At 46.7% G+C, this 18,296-nt stretch overlaps 2 protein-coding genes and 1 long non-coding RNA gene across 3 annotated transcripts in view; 2 read left to right on the forward strand and 1 right to left on the reverse strand.

Annotated features, from left to right (window-relative positions):
• The window catches only part of LOC137302350 (uncharacterized), a 413,555-nt gene that overhangs the window by 333,494 nt on the left and 61,765 nt on the right, over positions 1-18,296 (forward strand). The window lies entirely within an intron of this gene.
• LOC137302345 (zona pellucida sperm-binding protein 3-like) overlaps positions 1-18,296 on the reverse strand; it is a 1,023,493-nt gene that overhangs the window by 267,934 nt on the left and 737,263 nt on the right. The gene's annotated exons all lie outside the window — the stretch shown is intronic.
• LOC137301953 (probable G-protein coupled receptor 139) lies at positions 4,584-18,033 on the forward strand. Its single transcript, XM_067971672.1, has 4 exons — positions 4,584-4,656; positions 14,242-14,358; positions 15,443-15,514; positions 15,729-18,033. The coding sequence occupies exons 1-4, from the start codon at positions 4,584-4,586 to the stop codon at positions 16,628-16,630; spliced, it is 1,164 nt and encodes a 387-aa protein (XP_067827773.1). The 3' UTR covers positions 16,631-18,033.

Below are 18,296 nucleotides of genomic sequence, written 5' to 3' on the forward strand. Positions count from 1 at the left end.
AGGGGCCGGAAATAAAGGTTCTAAATTGGGGGAAGGCCGATTTTAATAGGATAAGGCAGGATCTGGCCAAAATGGACTGGGATCAGCTGCTTGTAGGAAAATCCGCATCGGAGCAATGGGAGTCTTTCAGAAGGGAGATTGAGACCATACAATGGCAACATGTTCCCGTAAAGGTCAAGGGTGGTTCCAAGAACTCCAGGGAACCTTGGATGTCAGGGGATATACGAGAATGGATTAGGAAAAAAAGGAGGGCTTTTGGCAGATACAAAAGGCTAAAGACGGAGGAAGCCCGAGAGGAGTACAAAAAGTGCAGGGGGATACTTAAAAAAGAAATTAGGAGATCAAGGAGGGGCCATGAAATAACACTGGCGAGCAAAATAAAGGAAAATCCTAAGATGTTTTATAAGTATATTAAGGGTAAGAGGATGACTAGGGAAAAAATAGGGCCCATTAGGGACAAAAATGGCAATCTGTGTGTGGAGCCGGCAGATGTAGGAGGGGTTCTAAATGAATTTTTTGCATCTGTTTTCACTATGGAGAAGGACGATGTAGACATAGAAATACGGCAGGGGGACTGTGATATACTCGAACATATTAACATCGAGCGGGAGGAGGTATTGGCGGTTTTAGCAGGCCTAAAAATGGATAAATCCCCAGGCCCGGACGAAATGTATCCCAGGCTACTGTGTGAGGCAAAGGAGGAGATTGCGGGGGCTCTGACACATATATTCAGAACCTCTCTGGCCACAGGGGATGTGCCAGAGGACTGGAGAACCGCTAATGTAATAGCATTATTCAAGAAGGGGAGTAGGGAAAAACCGGGGAACTACAGGCCAGTGAGCCTAACATCAGTGGTAGGAAAATTATTGGAAAAAATTCTGAAGGACAAAATTAGTCTCCACTTGGAGAAGCAAGGATTAATCAGGGATAGTCAACATGGCTTTGTCAAGGGAAGATCATGTCTGACTAATTTGATTGAATTTTTTGAGGGGGTGACTAGGCGTGTGGATGAGGGTAACGCAGTGGATGTGGTATACATGGATTTCAGTAAGGCCTTCGATAAAGTCCCGCACAGGAGACTGGTCAAGAAGGTACGAGCCCATGGAATCCAGGGTGCCTTGGCACTTTGGATACAAAACTGGCTTAGTGGCAGAAGGCAGAGGGTGATGGTCGAAGGTTGTTTTTGTGACTGGAAGCCTGTGGCCAGTGGGGTACCACAGGGATCGGTGCTGGGTCCCTTGCTGTTTGTGGTCTACATTAATGACTTGGATATGAATGTAAAAGGTATGATCAGTAAGTTCACTGATGATACAAAAATTGGTAGGGTGGTAAATAGCGAGGAGGATAGCCTCAGTCTGCAGGACGATATAGATGGGTTGGTCAGATGGGCGGAACAGTGGCAAATGGAATTTAACCCGGAAAAGTGCGAGGTGATGCACTTTGGAGGGACTAACAAGGCAAGGGAATACACAATGAATGGGAGGACCCTAGGCAAGACAGAGGGTCAGAGGGATCTTGGTGTGCAAGTTCACAGATCCCTGAAGGCGGCGGAACAGGTAGATAAGGTGGTAAAGAAGGCATATGGGATACTTGCCTTTATTAGCCGAGGCATAGAATATAAGAGCAAGGAGGTTATGATGGAGCTGTATAAAACACTGGTTAGGCCACAGCTGGAGTACTGTGTGCAGTTCTGGTCGCCGCACTACAGGAAGGATGTGATCGCTTTGGAGAGGGTGCAGAGGAGATTCACCAGGATGTTACCAGGGCTGGAGCGCTTCAGCTATGAAGAGAGACTGGGAAGATTGGGTTTGTTTTCCTTGGAGCAGAGGAGGCTGAGGGGGGACATGATTGAGGTGTACAAAATTATGAGGGGCACAGATAGGATGGATACTAAGGACCTTTTTCCCTTCGTTGAGGGTACTATAACAAGGGGACATAGATTCAAGGTAAAAGGCGGGAGGTTTAGAGGGGATTTGAGAAAGAACTTTTTCACCCAGAGGGTGGTTGGAGTCTGGAACTCACTGCCTGAAAGGGTTGTGGAGGCAGGAACCCTCACAACATTCAAGAAGCATTTGGATGAGCACTTGAAATGCCATAGCATACAAGGCTACGGACCAAATGCTGGAATATGGGATTAGAGTAGACAGGGCTGATGGCCGGCGCGGACACGATGGGCCGAAGGGCCTCTATCCGTGCTGTATAACTCTATGACTCTATGACTAACCTCACATTTCCCCACATTATACTCCATCTTCCACCTTCCACCTTCCAGTCCACTCACGTAACCTGTCTATATCCCTTTGCGGGACACTATGTGTCCTCCTCACAGCTCACTTTCCCACGTGGCTTTGTATGGTCAGATATCTTGGATACTTTACACTGATGTACATTGTAAATAGCTGAGGCCCAGTAAAGGCCGGTATCGCTCGCTGATAAGTCAAGAGTAAAATCCCTGCGAGGACATTGGTCCCAGCCCCGATGAGGTGCAACCCGTCCATCTTGTACAGGTCTTTAGTATTAATCAAAGTGCACAATGACGCCCCGGGAAAGCGAGTATCTCTCCACAGATACTACCTGACCTGCTGAGTGTTGCCAGCAGTTTCTGGGTTTATTTTTGAGCTTTCACTGGAGCAGTTTTCCTGACAACCTGCAACTTGCCTCAAGGGCGCAGCTTCAAGCACAACTTTCTTGTGCTCTTCTCACACACAAGATCGCACTTTACTTTCCGACACACGCACTTTAAAATCTGCCGTTTCCGCACACAGAATTTGTAAGACCTTCCGCTCACGGCCTGTAATCGCCCCTTTTTCCCCACAGGCGCTCTTTACATTTATCCTCTACTCGATTCAATTGCACGTTTCAACAGAACTATTAAGATCAAGGCGGAACACTTCCGATCTTACTGCACCGCCCCAACTTGCCAAATGTGCACCTTTCAACCGCCATTCGCAGCTCTGCAGCGCTGCCCGTCACTCACGCAACTCAACTGCTGAGAGAAAAGAGCCAACAAGCATCAAAACAAAAACCAGTTCTTCAGTTACCATCCCCTGGATCACAAGATTCCACAAGTAAATTTCGTGAACAATCGGGCGGCTGTCTTTCCAGAGACCAGCCCTGCTTTCGTCGTGTTTGTCTGTCGAGCGGTCACGCAGATCGAAATCTATCGACTGGTTTCAAGGCACAAATAAACATTGGTGCGAATGGGACATGTGCCCAATAGAAACAGCGGTCGTAGCAGAACAAACTTAAAGGCATGAGATCGTGAAAGTGAATGTTAGAGTCGGCAATGCCGCAGGAAAGTGTCCATGAAATGGAAGGAGGAAAGAAAAGGCGGCCTATTGACTGTGGAAGGAAGAAAAAGCTGGGAGAAGAGATGGGTTTGAACCGTGGAACATCAAGTACATGTGAGAGTGCTGGGATTTGATGGAATAAATAGGTTTTCGCCACCAAAAAAAATGTTTTTTTCATTTATTAAATATTGATATATTGTTACATTATATTCGCAAGCGCGGGAGAGAACAAAAGAAGCAGCGCACACTATGCCGTGACTCGGATTCGAACCGAGGTTGCTGCGGCCACAACGCAGAGTACGAACCACTATACGATCACGGCACCACACATCAGTGATTGAACTTCTGCCCGAACTATTTAAATAGCGCTTTAATGTAGCAAAACGTCCCAATGCGCTTCACAGGAGCGTTTTTAAACAATATTTGACACCGAGCCACAGAAGGAGATATCAGAAACAAAATACTGCGGATGCTGGAAATTTGAAATAAAAACAGACAATGCTGTAAATAATCAGCAAGTCAGGCAGCGTCTGTGGAAAGAGAAACAGAGTTAACGTTTCAGGTCGATGACCCTTCGTCAGAACTGGAAAAGGTTGAAGATTAAACAGTTTTTAAACAAGTACAGAGTCAGGGAAAGGGATGGGGGAGGAAGGGGAGGGGAGGAAAGAACAAAAGGGAAGGTCTCTGATCGGGTGGAGGGCAGGAGTGATTAAATAACAAAAGGGATGATGGTGCAAGGCAAGGAGGGTGGTAATGGAACCAGTAAAGAAACAAAAGATGGGACTAGAGGAGCTGTAAATGGCAACATTAGAACCATAACCAGCACTTGGTCTCCGAAAAAATGTGAGCAGTGTTTATGATCTGAAGTTATTGAAATCAATGTTGAGTTCAGAAGGTTGTAAAGAGCCTGATCGAAAGATGAGGTGCTGTTTCTCGAGTTTCTGTTGAGCTTCATTGGAACAGTGTAGGAGGCCGAGGACAGAGAGGTCAGAGTGGGATTGGGACAGAGAATTAAAATGGCAAGTGACCAGAAGCTCAGGGTCACACTCGTGGACTGGGCGGAGGTGTTAAGCAAAGCAATTACAAATAAATTGCTGTTTCACCTGGAAGGAATGTTTGGGACCCTGGAAGGTGGGAAGGGAGGAGGTGAAAGGGCAGGTGTTGCATCTCCTGCACTCGCATGGGAAGGTGCCGTGGGGAGGAGAGCGAGTGTTGGGGGTGATGGAAGAGAGGACCAGGGTGTCGTGGAGGGAGCGGTCCCTTCGGAAGGCTGAAAGTGGAGGGGAGGGGAAGATGTTTTTGGTGGTGGCATCACGCTTGGACGTGGTGGAAATGGCAGAGGATCATACATTGAATGTGGAGGCTGGTGGGTGGAAAGTAAGTTTTTCATTGTATTTTCAACATCCAATATTGCAGATAAATGAAAGTGAAACTTCCAAGGCAGCAATGACCTTTTCGTCAGGGAATTGAACCCCGGTCTCCCGCATAATAGATAGGGATACTCACCACTATATTAACGAGGAATTGATGTTTGGCAGACCATAGGTCATTTGGATGATTTTAAAAATTCTTTCATGGGATGTGGGCATCGCTGGCTAGGCCAGCAGGTATTGCTCATCCCCAATTGCCCTTGAGAAGGTGGTGGTGAGCCTCCTTCTTCAACCGCTGCAGTCTGTGTGGTGAAGGTTCACCCACAGTGCTGTTCGATGGGGAATTCCAGGATTTTGACCCAGCGACGATGAAGAAACGGCGATGTACTTCCAAGTCAGGATGGTGTGTGAATTGAAAGGGACTGTGCAGGTGGTGTTGTTCCCGTGCACCTGCTGCCCTTTTCCTTCTCGGTGGTAGAGGTCGTGGGATTGGGAGGTACTTTCGAAGAAGCTTTGACGAATCGCTGCAGTGCTTCCTGTGGATGGTACACACTGCAGCCACGGTGCGCCGGTGGTGGAGGGAGTGAATGTTTAAGGTGGATGAGGTGCCAATCAAGCGGGCTGTTTTGTCCTGGAAGGTATTGAGCTTCTTGAGTGTTGTTGGAGCTGCACTCATCCAGGCAAGTGGAGAGTATTCCATCACACTCCTGACTTGTGCCTTGTAAATGGTGGAAAGGCTTTGGGGACTCAGGAGGTGAGTCACTCGCCACAGAATACCCAGCCTCTGACCTGCTCCTGTAGCCACAGTATTTATGTGGCTTGACCAGTTAAGTTTCCAGTCAATGGTGACCATCAGGATGTTGATAGTGGGGAATTCGGCGATGGTAATGCCGTTGAATGTCAAGGGGTGGTGGTTGGGCTCTCACTACTTGGATATGATCATTACCTGGCACTTGTCTGGCGTGAATGTTACTTGCCACTGATCAGCCCAAGCCTGGATGTTGTCCAGATCTTGCTGCATGCGGGCAGGGACTGCTTTGTTATCTGAGGCGTTGTGAATGAAGCTGAACACTGTGCAATCAATAGCGAACATCCCCGCTTCTGACCTTATGATGGAGTGAAGGTCATTGATGAAGCAGCTGAAGATGGTTGGGCCTTGGACACTGCCATGAGGAACTCCTGCAGCGATGTCCTGGGGCTGAGATGATTGGCCTCCAACAGCCACCGGGAGAGAAACTAGAGAAAGATGTGAGTTCAGGGCTAGGACAGGGGGGAACCGTGGGGGAAGGGAGGGAGCGGCAGGTGGACGGATGGTCTCAATCTTAGTGATAAAATAGTCCATGAGCTCCGCACAATTTTTGTGGTGAGGGTGGAGGAGGCAGGGGGTTCAAGGAGTTTCTTGTAGGAATAATAATTTGTAGTGAAGAAGAGATACTGGGGGTATCTTTACAGTCCAGAATGATCCGGGAATAGTGAGCAGTTTTCTGTCTCTCTCTGTTTCGGGCTGGTGAATTAGCCCGGGTCTGTTCACAGAGCGATTCTGCGTTTTATTTCTTCCTCATTATTGTGGTTCTGACATCGAGGTGAAGAGTGAGGCAGAGAACAGATTTTAAAATTGCTGGAATATCAGTGAAATTAAATCATGGAAAGTGGAAAAGTACGAGTCAGTTTTTCACTGTATTTTCCTCATCCGATGTTGCAGATAAATGAAAGTGAAGCTTCGAAAGGCAGACCTTCCCGTCGGGGAATTGACCCCAGTCTCCAGGGTGATAGACACTGACACTCACCATGATACGAACGAGGAACTGGAGCCGGAAGGGGATGGACGTTCACCACAGATGCTTCAGGTTTCAGTGAATCTGTTTGAATTATTCATTTGATGACAGTTTGTTTAACTTTCCACGGACCACTGTTGAAAGAAGAATGACCGACCACTTTTCCATCTCCTGTTGGATCATGATGTGGGGAGTGCGGGAGAGAGTGAGACAGAGGAAGAGACAGAGATCTTCTCAGGAAAACATAGAAAATATGAGGCACATACACAGACAGACAGACACAGTCACACAGAAACAGATACACATACACATGGAGTGTCTCAGAAATACTGAGAGTCAGAATATGGATAAATTGGCTGATTTTTGTTTTATTTCTGTCGTAGATTTCGTGAAATCTTACAGATCAATTAAAACGAGCATAAAACTCGAGGTACTCAATGCTGTGGAATTTTATTTCACTTCAGAATTATTAATTCTACAAGAAACTTGTTGAATTTTGAAACGCAGAAATGAAACAGGTTGATGAATGACGGGATCTGAAGTCTGTCAGATTTGAACCTGCGCGGGGGAAATGAATGAATTTCTAATCTGTCACCTAACCCACCAGTTAGTAAAAATCACAATTGCTCTGCATCCAGTCCTCAAATAGTCTCCGTACAATAATATTCTGAAAGTGACAATCACCTGTTTATTTTTCTATGTAGTTTTTTTTCAGGAAGAAGCTCGGCGAAGACATAAAATTAAAGTTGGCGTCTTAAAAATGCTTCCTCCCCGACGGGGAATTAAACCCCGGACTAAGGTGGGGCAACTCACCACGATAAGAGAGAAAGAAAGAACGAAAGAAAGACAGAGTCAGTTGTTGTTGTCTAACAAAGAGAAGGAAATGTAAAAGGTTCTTTCAAGAGTGGCCCGTGGAAAATGAAACAAACTGTCATCAAATAAATAGTGAAAAGAAATGCACTGATCCATGAAGCATGTCTAACACCATCTGGGATGAGTAGACGGTCAATGCAGTAGTTCCTCGTTAGTATAGTGGTGAGTATCCCCGCCTGTCACGCGGGAGACCGGGGTTCAATTCCCCTACGGGGAGATTAATCTTTTGCAGCCTTCAAAAGCTTTTCTCTCTTTTATCTCCAATATTGAATGTACAGTGTAAAACTGACTCGGAGTTTCCCACCTTCCTCAATTTAATTTCACTGATATTCCAGCGGTTTTAAAATCTGCTCTCAGCGTCACTCTTCACCTCGATGTTCGACTGGCTTCTGTGATGGTGGGGATTTCGGGAGGAGGCCGAGATGGATCATCCACTCGGCACTTCTGGCTGAAGACGGTTGCTGACACTTTGCACTCACGTGCTGGGCTTTACCATCATTGAGGATGGGGATGTTCATAGAGCCTCTTCCCGTTAGTTGTTCAATTATCCACCATCATTCACAAATGGGTGTGGCAGGACTGCAGAGCTTTGATCTGATCCGTTGTTTGTGGGATCGCTTGGTTTTGTCTACAGCATGCTGCTTCCACCGTTTGTCAAGTAGTCCTGTGTTACTTTCAGGTTATTGGTGTGTGTATGTTTGTGTGTGAGTGTTTATGTAGCTAGGAATGTGTGTGTTTGTGTATGTGTGACTATGACTATGTCTGTCTCACTTGTTATATGCGTTTCTGAGTGTCTCTCTCTTTCTTTCTCTGTCACTTCCTCCCTGTTCCCCACATGATTTTTCTCTGGACCTTGATCAACAAAGAGATAGAAAGTAAGTCTACTTTCAACAGTGGCATGTGGAAAGTTAATCAAATTGTCATCAAAGAAGTAGTTAAAATAGATTCACTGAAACATGCATCCTTTTCATTACTGTATGTGAGATCTTTCATGTCTGCGCCTGTTCCGAGACCTGTCTCTCTCCCTGTATCGCCATCTTTTTCTTTCCGTATGTCTCTCTCTGTTTCGGGCTGGTGACAGCGCGATTCTGTGTTTTGTTTCTTGCCGATCATTGTGGTTCTCACATCGAGCCGAAGAGTGAGGCAGAGAGCAGATTTTAAAATCACTGTGAAATCAAATTGTGGAAGTGGGAAAGGCCGAGTCAGTTTTTCATTGTATTTTCAACATCCAATATTGCAGATTAATGAAAGTGAAGCTTTTAAAGCAGTAACAACCTCCTAAATTGGGGATTGGAACCCCAGTCTACCACGGGACAGACAAGGATAGTCCCCACTATACTAACGAGGAATTGATGCAGGCTGGAAGGTACATTGACCACAGATGCTTCATGTTTTAGTGACTCTTTTTGAACTATTGTTTGTTTAATTTTCCACGGGCCACTGTTGAAAAAAGACTTCCCGACCACTTTTTCATCTCTTTGTTCGATTATGTCCAGAGTAAAATTATGTGGGGAGCGCGGGAGAGAGTGAGAGAGAGAAAGAAGGAGAAACAAATCCATTCAGGAAAACATCGAAAATGTGAGACACACACAGACACACGCATGCATTGACAGACACAAAAATATACAGAAAGACACACCTACACAAAGAAACAGACACACACGCATACATATAAACATAGAGTGACTCAAACATAGGGAGAGACAGACCAGTGGGAATTTGGACGATTTTTTTTCATTCTTTCATGGGATGAGGGCATCGTTGGCAAGGCCAGCAGGTATTGCTCATCCCTAATTGCCCTTGAGAAGGTGGTGGTGATCCTCCTTCTTGAACCACTGCATTCTGTGTGGTGAAGGTTCACCCACAATTCTGGTAGATGGGGAGTTCCAGGATTTTGACCCAGCGACGATGAAGGAACAGCGATGTACTTCCAAGTCAGGATGGTGTGTGAATTGAAGGGGAATGTGCAGGTGGTGTTGTTCCCATGCACCTGCTGCCCTCTTCCTTCTGGTGGTAGAGGTCACGGTTTTGGGCGGTCCTTTCGAAGAAGCTTTGGCGAGTTGCTGCAGTGCATCCTGTAGATGGTACACACTGCAGCCACGGTACGCCGGTGGTGAAGAGAGTTAATGTTTAAAGTGGATGAGGTGCCAATCAAGCGGGCTGTTTTGTCCTGGATGGTGTCGAGCTTCTTGAGTGTTGTTGGAGCTGCACTCATCCAGGCAAGTGGCGAGTATTCCATCACACTCCTGACATGTGCGTTGCAGATGGTGGAAAGGCTTTGGGGAGTCAGGAGGTGAGTCACTCGCCGCAGAATACCCTACTTCTGACCTGCTCCTATAGCCACAGTATTAATGTGGCTTGACCATTTAAGTGTCTGGTGAATGGTAACGCCCAGGATGTTGATGGTGGGCGATTCGGCAACCGTAATGCCATTAAATGTCAAGGGGAGGTGGTTGGACTCTCTCTTCTTGGAGATGATCATTGCCTGGCACTTGTCTGGCGCGAATGTTAGTTGGATGTTGTCCAGGTCTTGCTGCATGCGGGCACGGACTACTTCATTATTTGAGGGGTTGTGAATGAAACTGAACACTGTGCAATCAATAGTGAAAATCCCCACTTCTGACCTTATGATGGAGTGAAGGTCATTGATGAAGCAGCTGAAGATGGTTGGGCCTCGGACACTGCCCTGAGGAACTCCTGCAGCGATGTCCCGGGGCTGAGATGATTGGCCTCCAACAACTACTATCATCTTCCTCTGTGCTAGCTATGACGCCAGCCACTGGAGAGTTTTGTCTCTGATTCACATTTACTTCAATTTTATTCGGGCTCCTTGATGCCACACTCGGTCAAATGCTGCCTTGATGTCAAGGGCAATCACTCTCACCTCAACTCTGGCACTCAGCTCTTTTGTCCATGTTTGGACCAAGTCTATAATGAAGTCTGGAACCGAGTGGTCCTGGAGGAACCAAAAGTGAGCATCGGTGAGAAGGTTATTGGTGAGTAAATGCCGCTTGATAACACTGTCGACGACACCTTCCATCACTTTGCTGATGATTGAGAGTAGACTGATGTGGCGGTTATTGGATGAATTGGATTTGTCCTGCTTTTTGTGAACAGGACATACCTGGGCAATTTTCCACTTTGTTGGGTAGATCTCACTGTTGTAGCTGTACTGGAACAGCTTGGCTAGAGGCGCGGCTAGTTCTGGAACTCAAGTCTTCAGCACTACAGCCAGGATTTTGTCGGGGCCCTTTGCCTTTGCTGTATCCAATGCACTCAGCCTTTCCTTGATATCAAGTGGAGTGAATCGAATTGGCTGAAGACTGGCTTCTGTGATGGTGGGGATCTCAGGCGGAGGCCGAGAAGGAGCATCCACTTGGCACTTCCGGCTGAAGATGGTTGCAAACACTTCATCCTTGTCTTTTGTACTTACATGCTGGGCTCTGCCATCATTGAGGATGGTTGTCCATCACCAATCAGGACTGGATGTGGCAGGACTGCAGAGCTTTGATTTGATCCGTTGTTTGTGGGATTGCTTAGCTCTGCTCTATAGCATGCCACTTCTGCTATTTGGCTTGTATGTAGTCCTGTGTTGTATCTTCATCAGGTTGGCACCTCATTTTAGGTACGCCTGGTGCTGCTCCTGACACGCTCTTCTACACCCCTCATTGAACCAGGGTTGATCCATTGGCTTGTTGGTAATGGTAGAGTGAGGGATATTTCGGGCCATGAGGTTACAGATTGTGGAGGAATACAATTCAACTGCTGCTGATGGCCCACAGCACCATATGGATGCCCAGTTTGGAGCTGCATAGATCTGTTCTGAATCTATCCCATTGAGCACGGCCACCACACAATATGCTGGACAGTGTGAAGACGGGACTTTGACTTCACAAGGACTATGCGGTGATCACTCCTACCAATGATGTCATGGACAGATGCATCAGCAACAGGTAGATTGGTGTGGAAGAAGTCAAATAGGTTTTTCCCTCGTGTTTGTTCTCTCACCACCTGCCACAAGCCCAGTATGGCAGTTATGTCCTTCAGGACTCGGCCAGCAGTGGTGTTACCAAACCACTCTTGACGATGGACAGTGAAGTTCCCCACCCAGAGTACATCCGGTGCACTTGCTACCCTCACTGCTTCCTCCAAGTGGTGATCAACAGGGAGGAGTAACGATTCATCAGCTGAGGGAGGGCGGTAAGTGGGAATCAGCAGGAGGTTTCCTTCCCTTTTTTGACCTGATACCATGAGATTTCATGAGGTCCGGAGTCAATGTTGAGGACTCTCACGGCCACTCCCTCCTGACTGTATACCACTGTGCCGCCACCTCTGGTGGGTCTGCCCTGCAGGTGGGACAGGACCTACCCAGGAACAATGATGGAGAAGTCTCGGGCTTTGGCTGAAAGATATGATTCTGTGAGTGTGGCGATGTCAGGCTGTTGCTTGATCAGTCTGGGACAGCTCTCCCAATTTTGGCACAAGTCCCCAGATGTTCGTGAGGTGAACTTTGTAGGGTCGACTGTGCTGGGATTGCCTGAGCCTTGTCCAGTGCCGGGTGGCCCGTACTGTTTTATTCTTATTACGACTTTCATGTAACAGGATTGTGCAACTGAGTGGCTTGTTAGGCCATTTCAGAGAACCGTTAAGAATCAATCACATTGCTATTGGTCTGAGGATGGCATGTTTCCTTCCCTCAGGCGGGCATCAGTGAACCAGAGGGATTTTTATGACAATCCAGTACATTCACAGTTACCATTTCTGATAGTAGCTTTTCAGTCCCGATTTTATTTAATGAACTGAGTTTAAATTCCCCAGCTCCTGTGGTGGAGATTTGAACTCATGACTCCCGATTATTAGTCCGGGCCTACTGGATTACTCGTCCAGTAACATCATCACTATGTGACCGTACCCTTTCCCTTGGGCTTAAGGGAGAGGAGACGAGACCTGTACCAGGGTGGCCGAACAGTGTGAGAGAGAGTAATGGTTTTAATGGGGACAACTGCATCAAAAGTGGAGGTGAGAGTGTGATTGAGCAGATCGGTAGCTGCAGAAATGTCGTGGTGAATGGAGGGCCAAAGGCTGGACAGTTGGGACTTTGAAATTGTGATTGTAAGTGACTTGGGGGGAGGGTTTTTTTGATGGGCGAACACAGAAGGAAGTGGGTTTTGGAGGGGGAAGGGGGATGTGGGTACAGAGGGATACAAGGAAGTGATCAGGGATGGCCTTATCCGTGAGAATAGTGATGAGTATCTTCGCCTGTCACGTGGAAAGACAGGGGTTCAATTCCTCCGACGGGGCGATTAAACTTTCTGCCTTCAAAAGCTTCACTTTCATTTATCTGCAATATTGGATGCAGGAAATACAGAGCAAAACTGACTCGGAGTTTCTCACTTGCCACAATTTAATTTCACTGATATTCCAACGGTTTTAAAATCTGCTCTCTGTCACTCTTCACCTCGATGTCAGAACCACAATAATGAGGAAGAAATGAAACGCACAATCTCACCGTGAATAACATCAACTAAAACTTGCATTTATATCGAGCCTTTAAGGTAGTGAAACGTCCCAAGGCGCTTCAAAGGAGCGATTTTCAAACAAAATTTGACACCGAGCCACGTAAGGAGATATTAGGACAGGTGACCAAAAGCTTGGTCAAACAGGCAGGTTTTAAGGAATGTCTTAAAGGAGGATGTGAAAGGTGCTATATCAATGCAAGTTCTTTGTTTCTCACAGGGGGCCGTGTCTTGTTCCTCGTCTCATTGAGATCTCAGTTAATTGGTCTGTTCTCTCCACAGATGGGGCCCGACTCGCTGAGTGTTTCTAGAATGTTGTGAGTGACTCGGGTTTTAGAGTAAATGATAAAAGGACTGTCGTCAAACACCAGGCCATGAGCTGCTGCCCAGCTGCTGAGTGACCTGTCGGGACATTGTTGCTTGCTTCCCTTCAGCTTGTGGTTCTGGATTTTTGATGCACTGTCCCTTTAAGAGCTGTGGTCTGCCTGCAGCGGTCAGACAAGTCGCAAAGGCTCCCAGAACTATGCTTGGCTCTGTCTTTCACTGAGGTGCAGAGATCAGCCAGACTTTAACGTAAATTCCACCAGCTGGCAGAAAAGAGTGAGTAACAACTCGTTTGAGCCCAGAGTGTGAGCTGCGGCCAATAATAAAGAAGTGAAAAATTATCTTATAAGAACAGAAGTGGGTCATTCAGCCCCTCGATCCTGTGCCGCCATTCAGTCAGATCATGGCTGATCTGTACCTCAACTCCAATTACCCGCCTTTGATCCATATCCCTTGATATCTTCATCAAATAAAAATCTATCAATCTCAGTCTCAAAAATCATTTTGAGTTAACTACCGTTAGCCAGAAAGAGAGGAAATCAGGAAGAAAATGGAGTTCCAGAGAAAGAGGGAATAAAAGAGGTAGATTAACAGACAGAGAAATTTGGGAGTCCAGTAAAAGGAGTGTTTGTGAGGGAGAGAGACCTGGGCATTGGGAGAGACAGAAAGAGGGGGAACGAGTGAAACAAGGTGACACGGACTGTGCTAAATTACATAGCAGGGCGACAGGGAATAGCAGGACCGGTCTGGGAATGGGAGTACAGAAGATTCAAGTTAAAATGACACATTGGTGAACTGGGTTTCGATATTTCTTACACTGTGTGCTTGTGGTTTCAATCTTCATGTAATTTATTAAACTTAGAAATTGTGACTCTGTCATTGTTGAACTCATTGCTCCAAAAGGTTACTCAGCTGGTCGATGTGTAATGTTCCGTCACCTTAATGAGTGTGATAGTCAAAGGTCAGATGGGACCAAAACTTATTTGTTCAGGAGTCTGTGATGTCAGTCGGGATGCGATCTAATTGTCCCATTCGGGGTTTATTTACACTATAAGTATCTCGCTGTTTTAACTTCGTTACCTGACTATCGCAGTTCACATACCTCTTTACAGCACCGAAAGAAATCGTCTTCGCAGAGAAATGGGTCTGCCGCTATTTACGGAGATAGAATTCATTTATTATCCTGTTCTGGCAGCAATTGGAGTACCTGGTAAGTCATTATCAGCACGTCCGGTGTAAGTAACAGAATGTTTAACTATGTTGCTGTTTGTGCTCTGAGCCTGGTAAATGTGGAATGTTATTCTTCACCGTTTTGTGATACAGTTAAAACTTCCATCCTTGTCCCATTGGTCAATGCACCGAGGAACTCACCCTCGCTCTGTGCTGAACTGTCGAGTCTGGGGTCTAAATGTGTCCTTGGTGCTCCCTGGCCAGGCAGGGGTAAAACAGGCAGGGCGCACGGTCCTGAGTGTAATCCACTGCCTCCTGGTGGAAAGCGCGCCTGTTGTGGAGATCGGGTGAGGAAGGACCGGGTGAGATTGTCGTGTTTCCCGAGGACCGATCGCCTGGGGTTCCGGAGAGCAGATTGCGGCTGTGTATCCCGGCATGAGTCAGTGTCTTCAGGCATCAGATAAATAAAACATGTGACAGAAACTGTCCTCCTCACTCGAAGGTACAATCTTGTGTTCCCGTCAAATGTTCCTCTCAGATCATAATTATATTTCAGCAAAATGGCTTCACAGGACTTTTGATGTGTTTGATGTTTAAAGTATTGTTTGGACGAGTTGAATGACGATGACTGTATACTTCAGTCCATGTGTGTTATTGTGGAGAGTGGGGAAACCAGTCTTGACACTGGTTCGGGAGGGGGATTAGCTGGAGACCATGAGTGAGAGTTGGCGGTGATTTGTTCTTATACCGCGCGGCTCCTGGGATCGATCTCTTATTCCGAGGATCCGACTGTCCTTTGTTTTTCTCACGCCTTGTGCTGAGATATAAAGACTGGACCTGGTTATAACTGGAGCACGTTACAGAATTAAATTCCTTGACATATTGTGTCATGATCCATTCACAATACTCCACTGGAAACCTGATCTAATTAATTACTGAAAGATGACGGGCAGCAACTCAATACCAGGCTCGTGTTTTCAATGTATTTTCTAAAATCAAAGTCTCTGGTATTGTGTGGGTCAAATCATTAGGTTTTTCCCCCGTATTACGATTTAAGCCAAATCCAGAGTCACCTTGTCTGTATTTCCTGATTTAACTCGTCTTGTCGTCTTTCACTTTCATAGTTGGTGACGTTCTGCCCCGCGGACCTCCCAGTGTCGGAATCGACAAAATAAACTTAATCTCAAGGATCACAAGTGAGGACTCAGCTGTTGGGTGAGGGATCCCGGGGCCACCGTCACCCGAAAGGAACCTCCCAGAATGAGCTGCCCCTTCGGAACAGGAGGCAGAAGCCAAGGGGAAAAACCAATAAATAAACACAATCATAGCCCATGTACATCGGTTAAACTGAGAGCTCATTGATCAGCCCGGTTGGTGATTTCACTGTTTCTGTCTCTCTCTTTCTCTCAGTGAACTTGCTGGCGATTGTGATCCTGTCCCGTGGAAAGTGCGGTCTCTCCAAATGTATCACTCGCTACCTGGTGGCCATGGCGACGGCGGATCTCCTGGTGATTGCCTGTAATGTGATCTTATATCGGATTGCTCATCTTTATTGGTGGGACACTTTCCTGCTCTACACTCGTGTTTGCAGATTCATTCTCTTCCTGGCTCCTACTGCCACAGACAGTTCTGTTTGGTTAACGGTCGCTTTTACCTTTGATCGTTTTGTAGCCATTAGTTGTCAGAAGCTGAAAACAAAATATTGCACCGAGAAAACTTCACTTGTGATTATCGTGACTTTGAGCGCGCTGTTCGGTTTAAAGAATATTCCCCGGCCCTTCGTGTATGATCATTACCCTACTGTTAACAATATACCATGGGGTTGCCTTGTATCATCACAGTTTTATGTTCTACCCGCATGGATCGCATTTTCTTGGATTGAACAGCTGTTAACCCCGTTGCTTCCATTCTGTTTGATTTTATTGTTTAATGCTCTCACCGTCAGACGCATTTTAGTGGCCAGTCGGGCCCGAAGGAGCCTCCGGGACCTCAGCAATGGTGAGAATGACAAGGACCCTGAGATGAAGAACCGCAGAAGGTCCATCGTTTTACTTTTTGCCATATCCGGCAGTTTTATCCTGCTCTGGATGACAACGGTCGTATATTTTTTATATTATCGAATTTCAGGTGTCTTTAACCGCCGATCTTTGTTTAACCCTTTTGCAACCTTCGAACAAGCGGGAATTCTGCTTCAGCTTCTGAGTTCCTGTACGAACACGGCCATTTACACAGTGACCCAGAGTAAGTTCAGAGAGGAGCTGCTCAATGTGATTAAATATCCGTTTACTCTAATTGGTAAATTGGTCAAATGAAGAAAACGGCTGAAGTGAAGCTGGAACTGACTTCCCAACATCACAACTCAATTCCAGATCAAAATTATCACCTCAATTTACCAAAGGGACTCAGCATCAGGGCCAACGCTATCTCCTTTAAACACATTTCTTCTCAAAAGTTAGATCAAAATTTAATTTTACAGCAGCCGACAAAAAATGAGCAAAAGCAACAGACAGTAACATTATCAAAACATGTTCCTGTATTCAGATCATTTTTTAAACACGTCCTCAGGGAATCTGACCCGAAATGTAATTGTCCGGAGGAAGGGCTGTGAATTAGCGACTGGATATTAGTTTCCACCGGACCGGACTAATAATCGAGCCCCGCCTACAGCATCTGTGGGGTTAATTCTCTCTTTTAACTATTTCTGGGCCCCCTTAAAACATTCCTGTAACTCCGTGTCTGTGATATTTTTAACAGCCGTTGGTCCTCAATAGTCTGGGAATCACTGATGGGTTTTTTTTCTGCCTTCTCCCGGATTCAGGAGGCAGGCAAGGGCTGTCGTTTTGCTCTGCTCAGACCTCCACTCAGCTCGGTTCTGAAGTGTTTACTGGAAGTGCAGTCAGAATGACGCTTGATTTTTTTTGATTTTTTTTGTGTTTTTAGGCCCCCCTTTTATAAGAAGCGGGGTTTAGGGTGTGTTCATGTGCAGAAAAACCAAAAAACCCAAAATAAGTGTCAAATTTAAATTTTATTATTTCGGTCCAGGATGCACTCCAGCCCCTGCGGTGCCCCCCGGTCGCGGAAAGCCCCAAGCGAACCGGCAGACACCGCGTGCTCCATCTCCAGGGCCACCCAGGCACGGAGAATTCCGCAGAAGAGAGGCCGACAGTTGGAGCGACCGCCCCCACGGGCCCCGTCTAACCTGGACCTGTGGATGGCCACCTTGGACAGGCCCACGAGGAGATCCTCCGACTGACCCGCCCTCCTCCTCACCCGGTGGCCAAAGACGAGGAGCGTGGGACTGAAACGCAGCCAGAAGTTGTGGAGCAGCCCCTTTAAATAGTGGAACAGGGGCTGCAACCTCTCACACTCCTTGTAGACATGAAACACGGAATCATTCAGGCGCAGAAGGTCTGTTGATGTTTCAAAACAGGCGTGAAGTCTTTTTTTTAAAAATCAGGCCAATGACTCAGTTAGAATAGTTGATGGAGGAATTTCACAGGAGTAGATGAAGTTTCAGTCACTCAGAAGGGATTAACAGAGAGTAAAGCCGGGTTAGCTGGAGGCACTGCCGCAGAAGGGGAACCGAGGAATGAGTGAATGCACAGAAGGCCAGTGTTGGAGGATCAAAGAGTGTGGGACATGGAGATGGAGGCGTTTGCAGAGGTCGGACAGGCAAACCTTGGAGGGACTTATAGGGAACGTGTTGAGGGTCAGGAAACCAATGGAAGTCAATGAGATCTGATCAGTGGAGCAATGGGAGGGCGGGGTATGGGGATCGGCAGGGAGGTGATCGAAGGGGAGGAGTCCAGAGATAATGCTCAAAGGAAGAGACGTTGACAAAGCAGGAAGGGGTGAGGCCAATGTGTGTTTGGAAGAAATCCACGGCAACACCACAGAGGTTAGGGGGAGAAGGTGAATTGTACAGACAGGCAGTGAGGATTCAGAAAGTACCTTGTATGACAGTGTTACCACTCATCA

Source organism: Heptranchias perlo, chromosome 35 (genome assembly GCF_035084215.1).
Source record: "Heptranchias perlo isolate sHepPer1 chromosome 35, sHepPer1.hap1, whole genome shotgun sequence".
Classification (NCBI taxonomy): Eukaryota; Metazoa; Chordata; class Chondrichthyes; order Hexanchiformes; family Hexanchidae; genus Heptranchias; species Heptranchias perlo.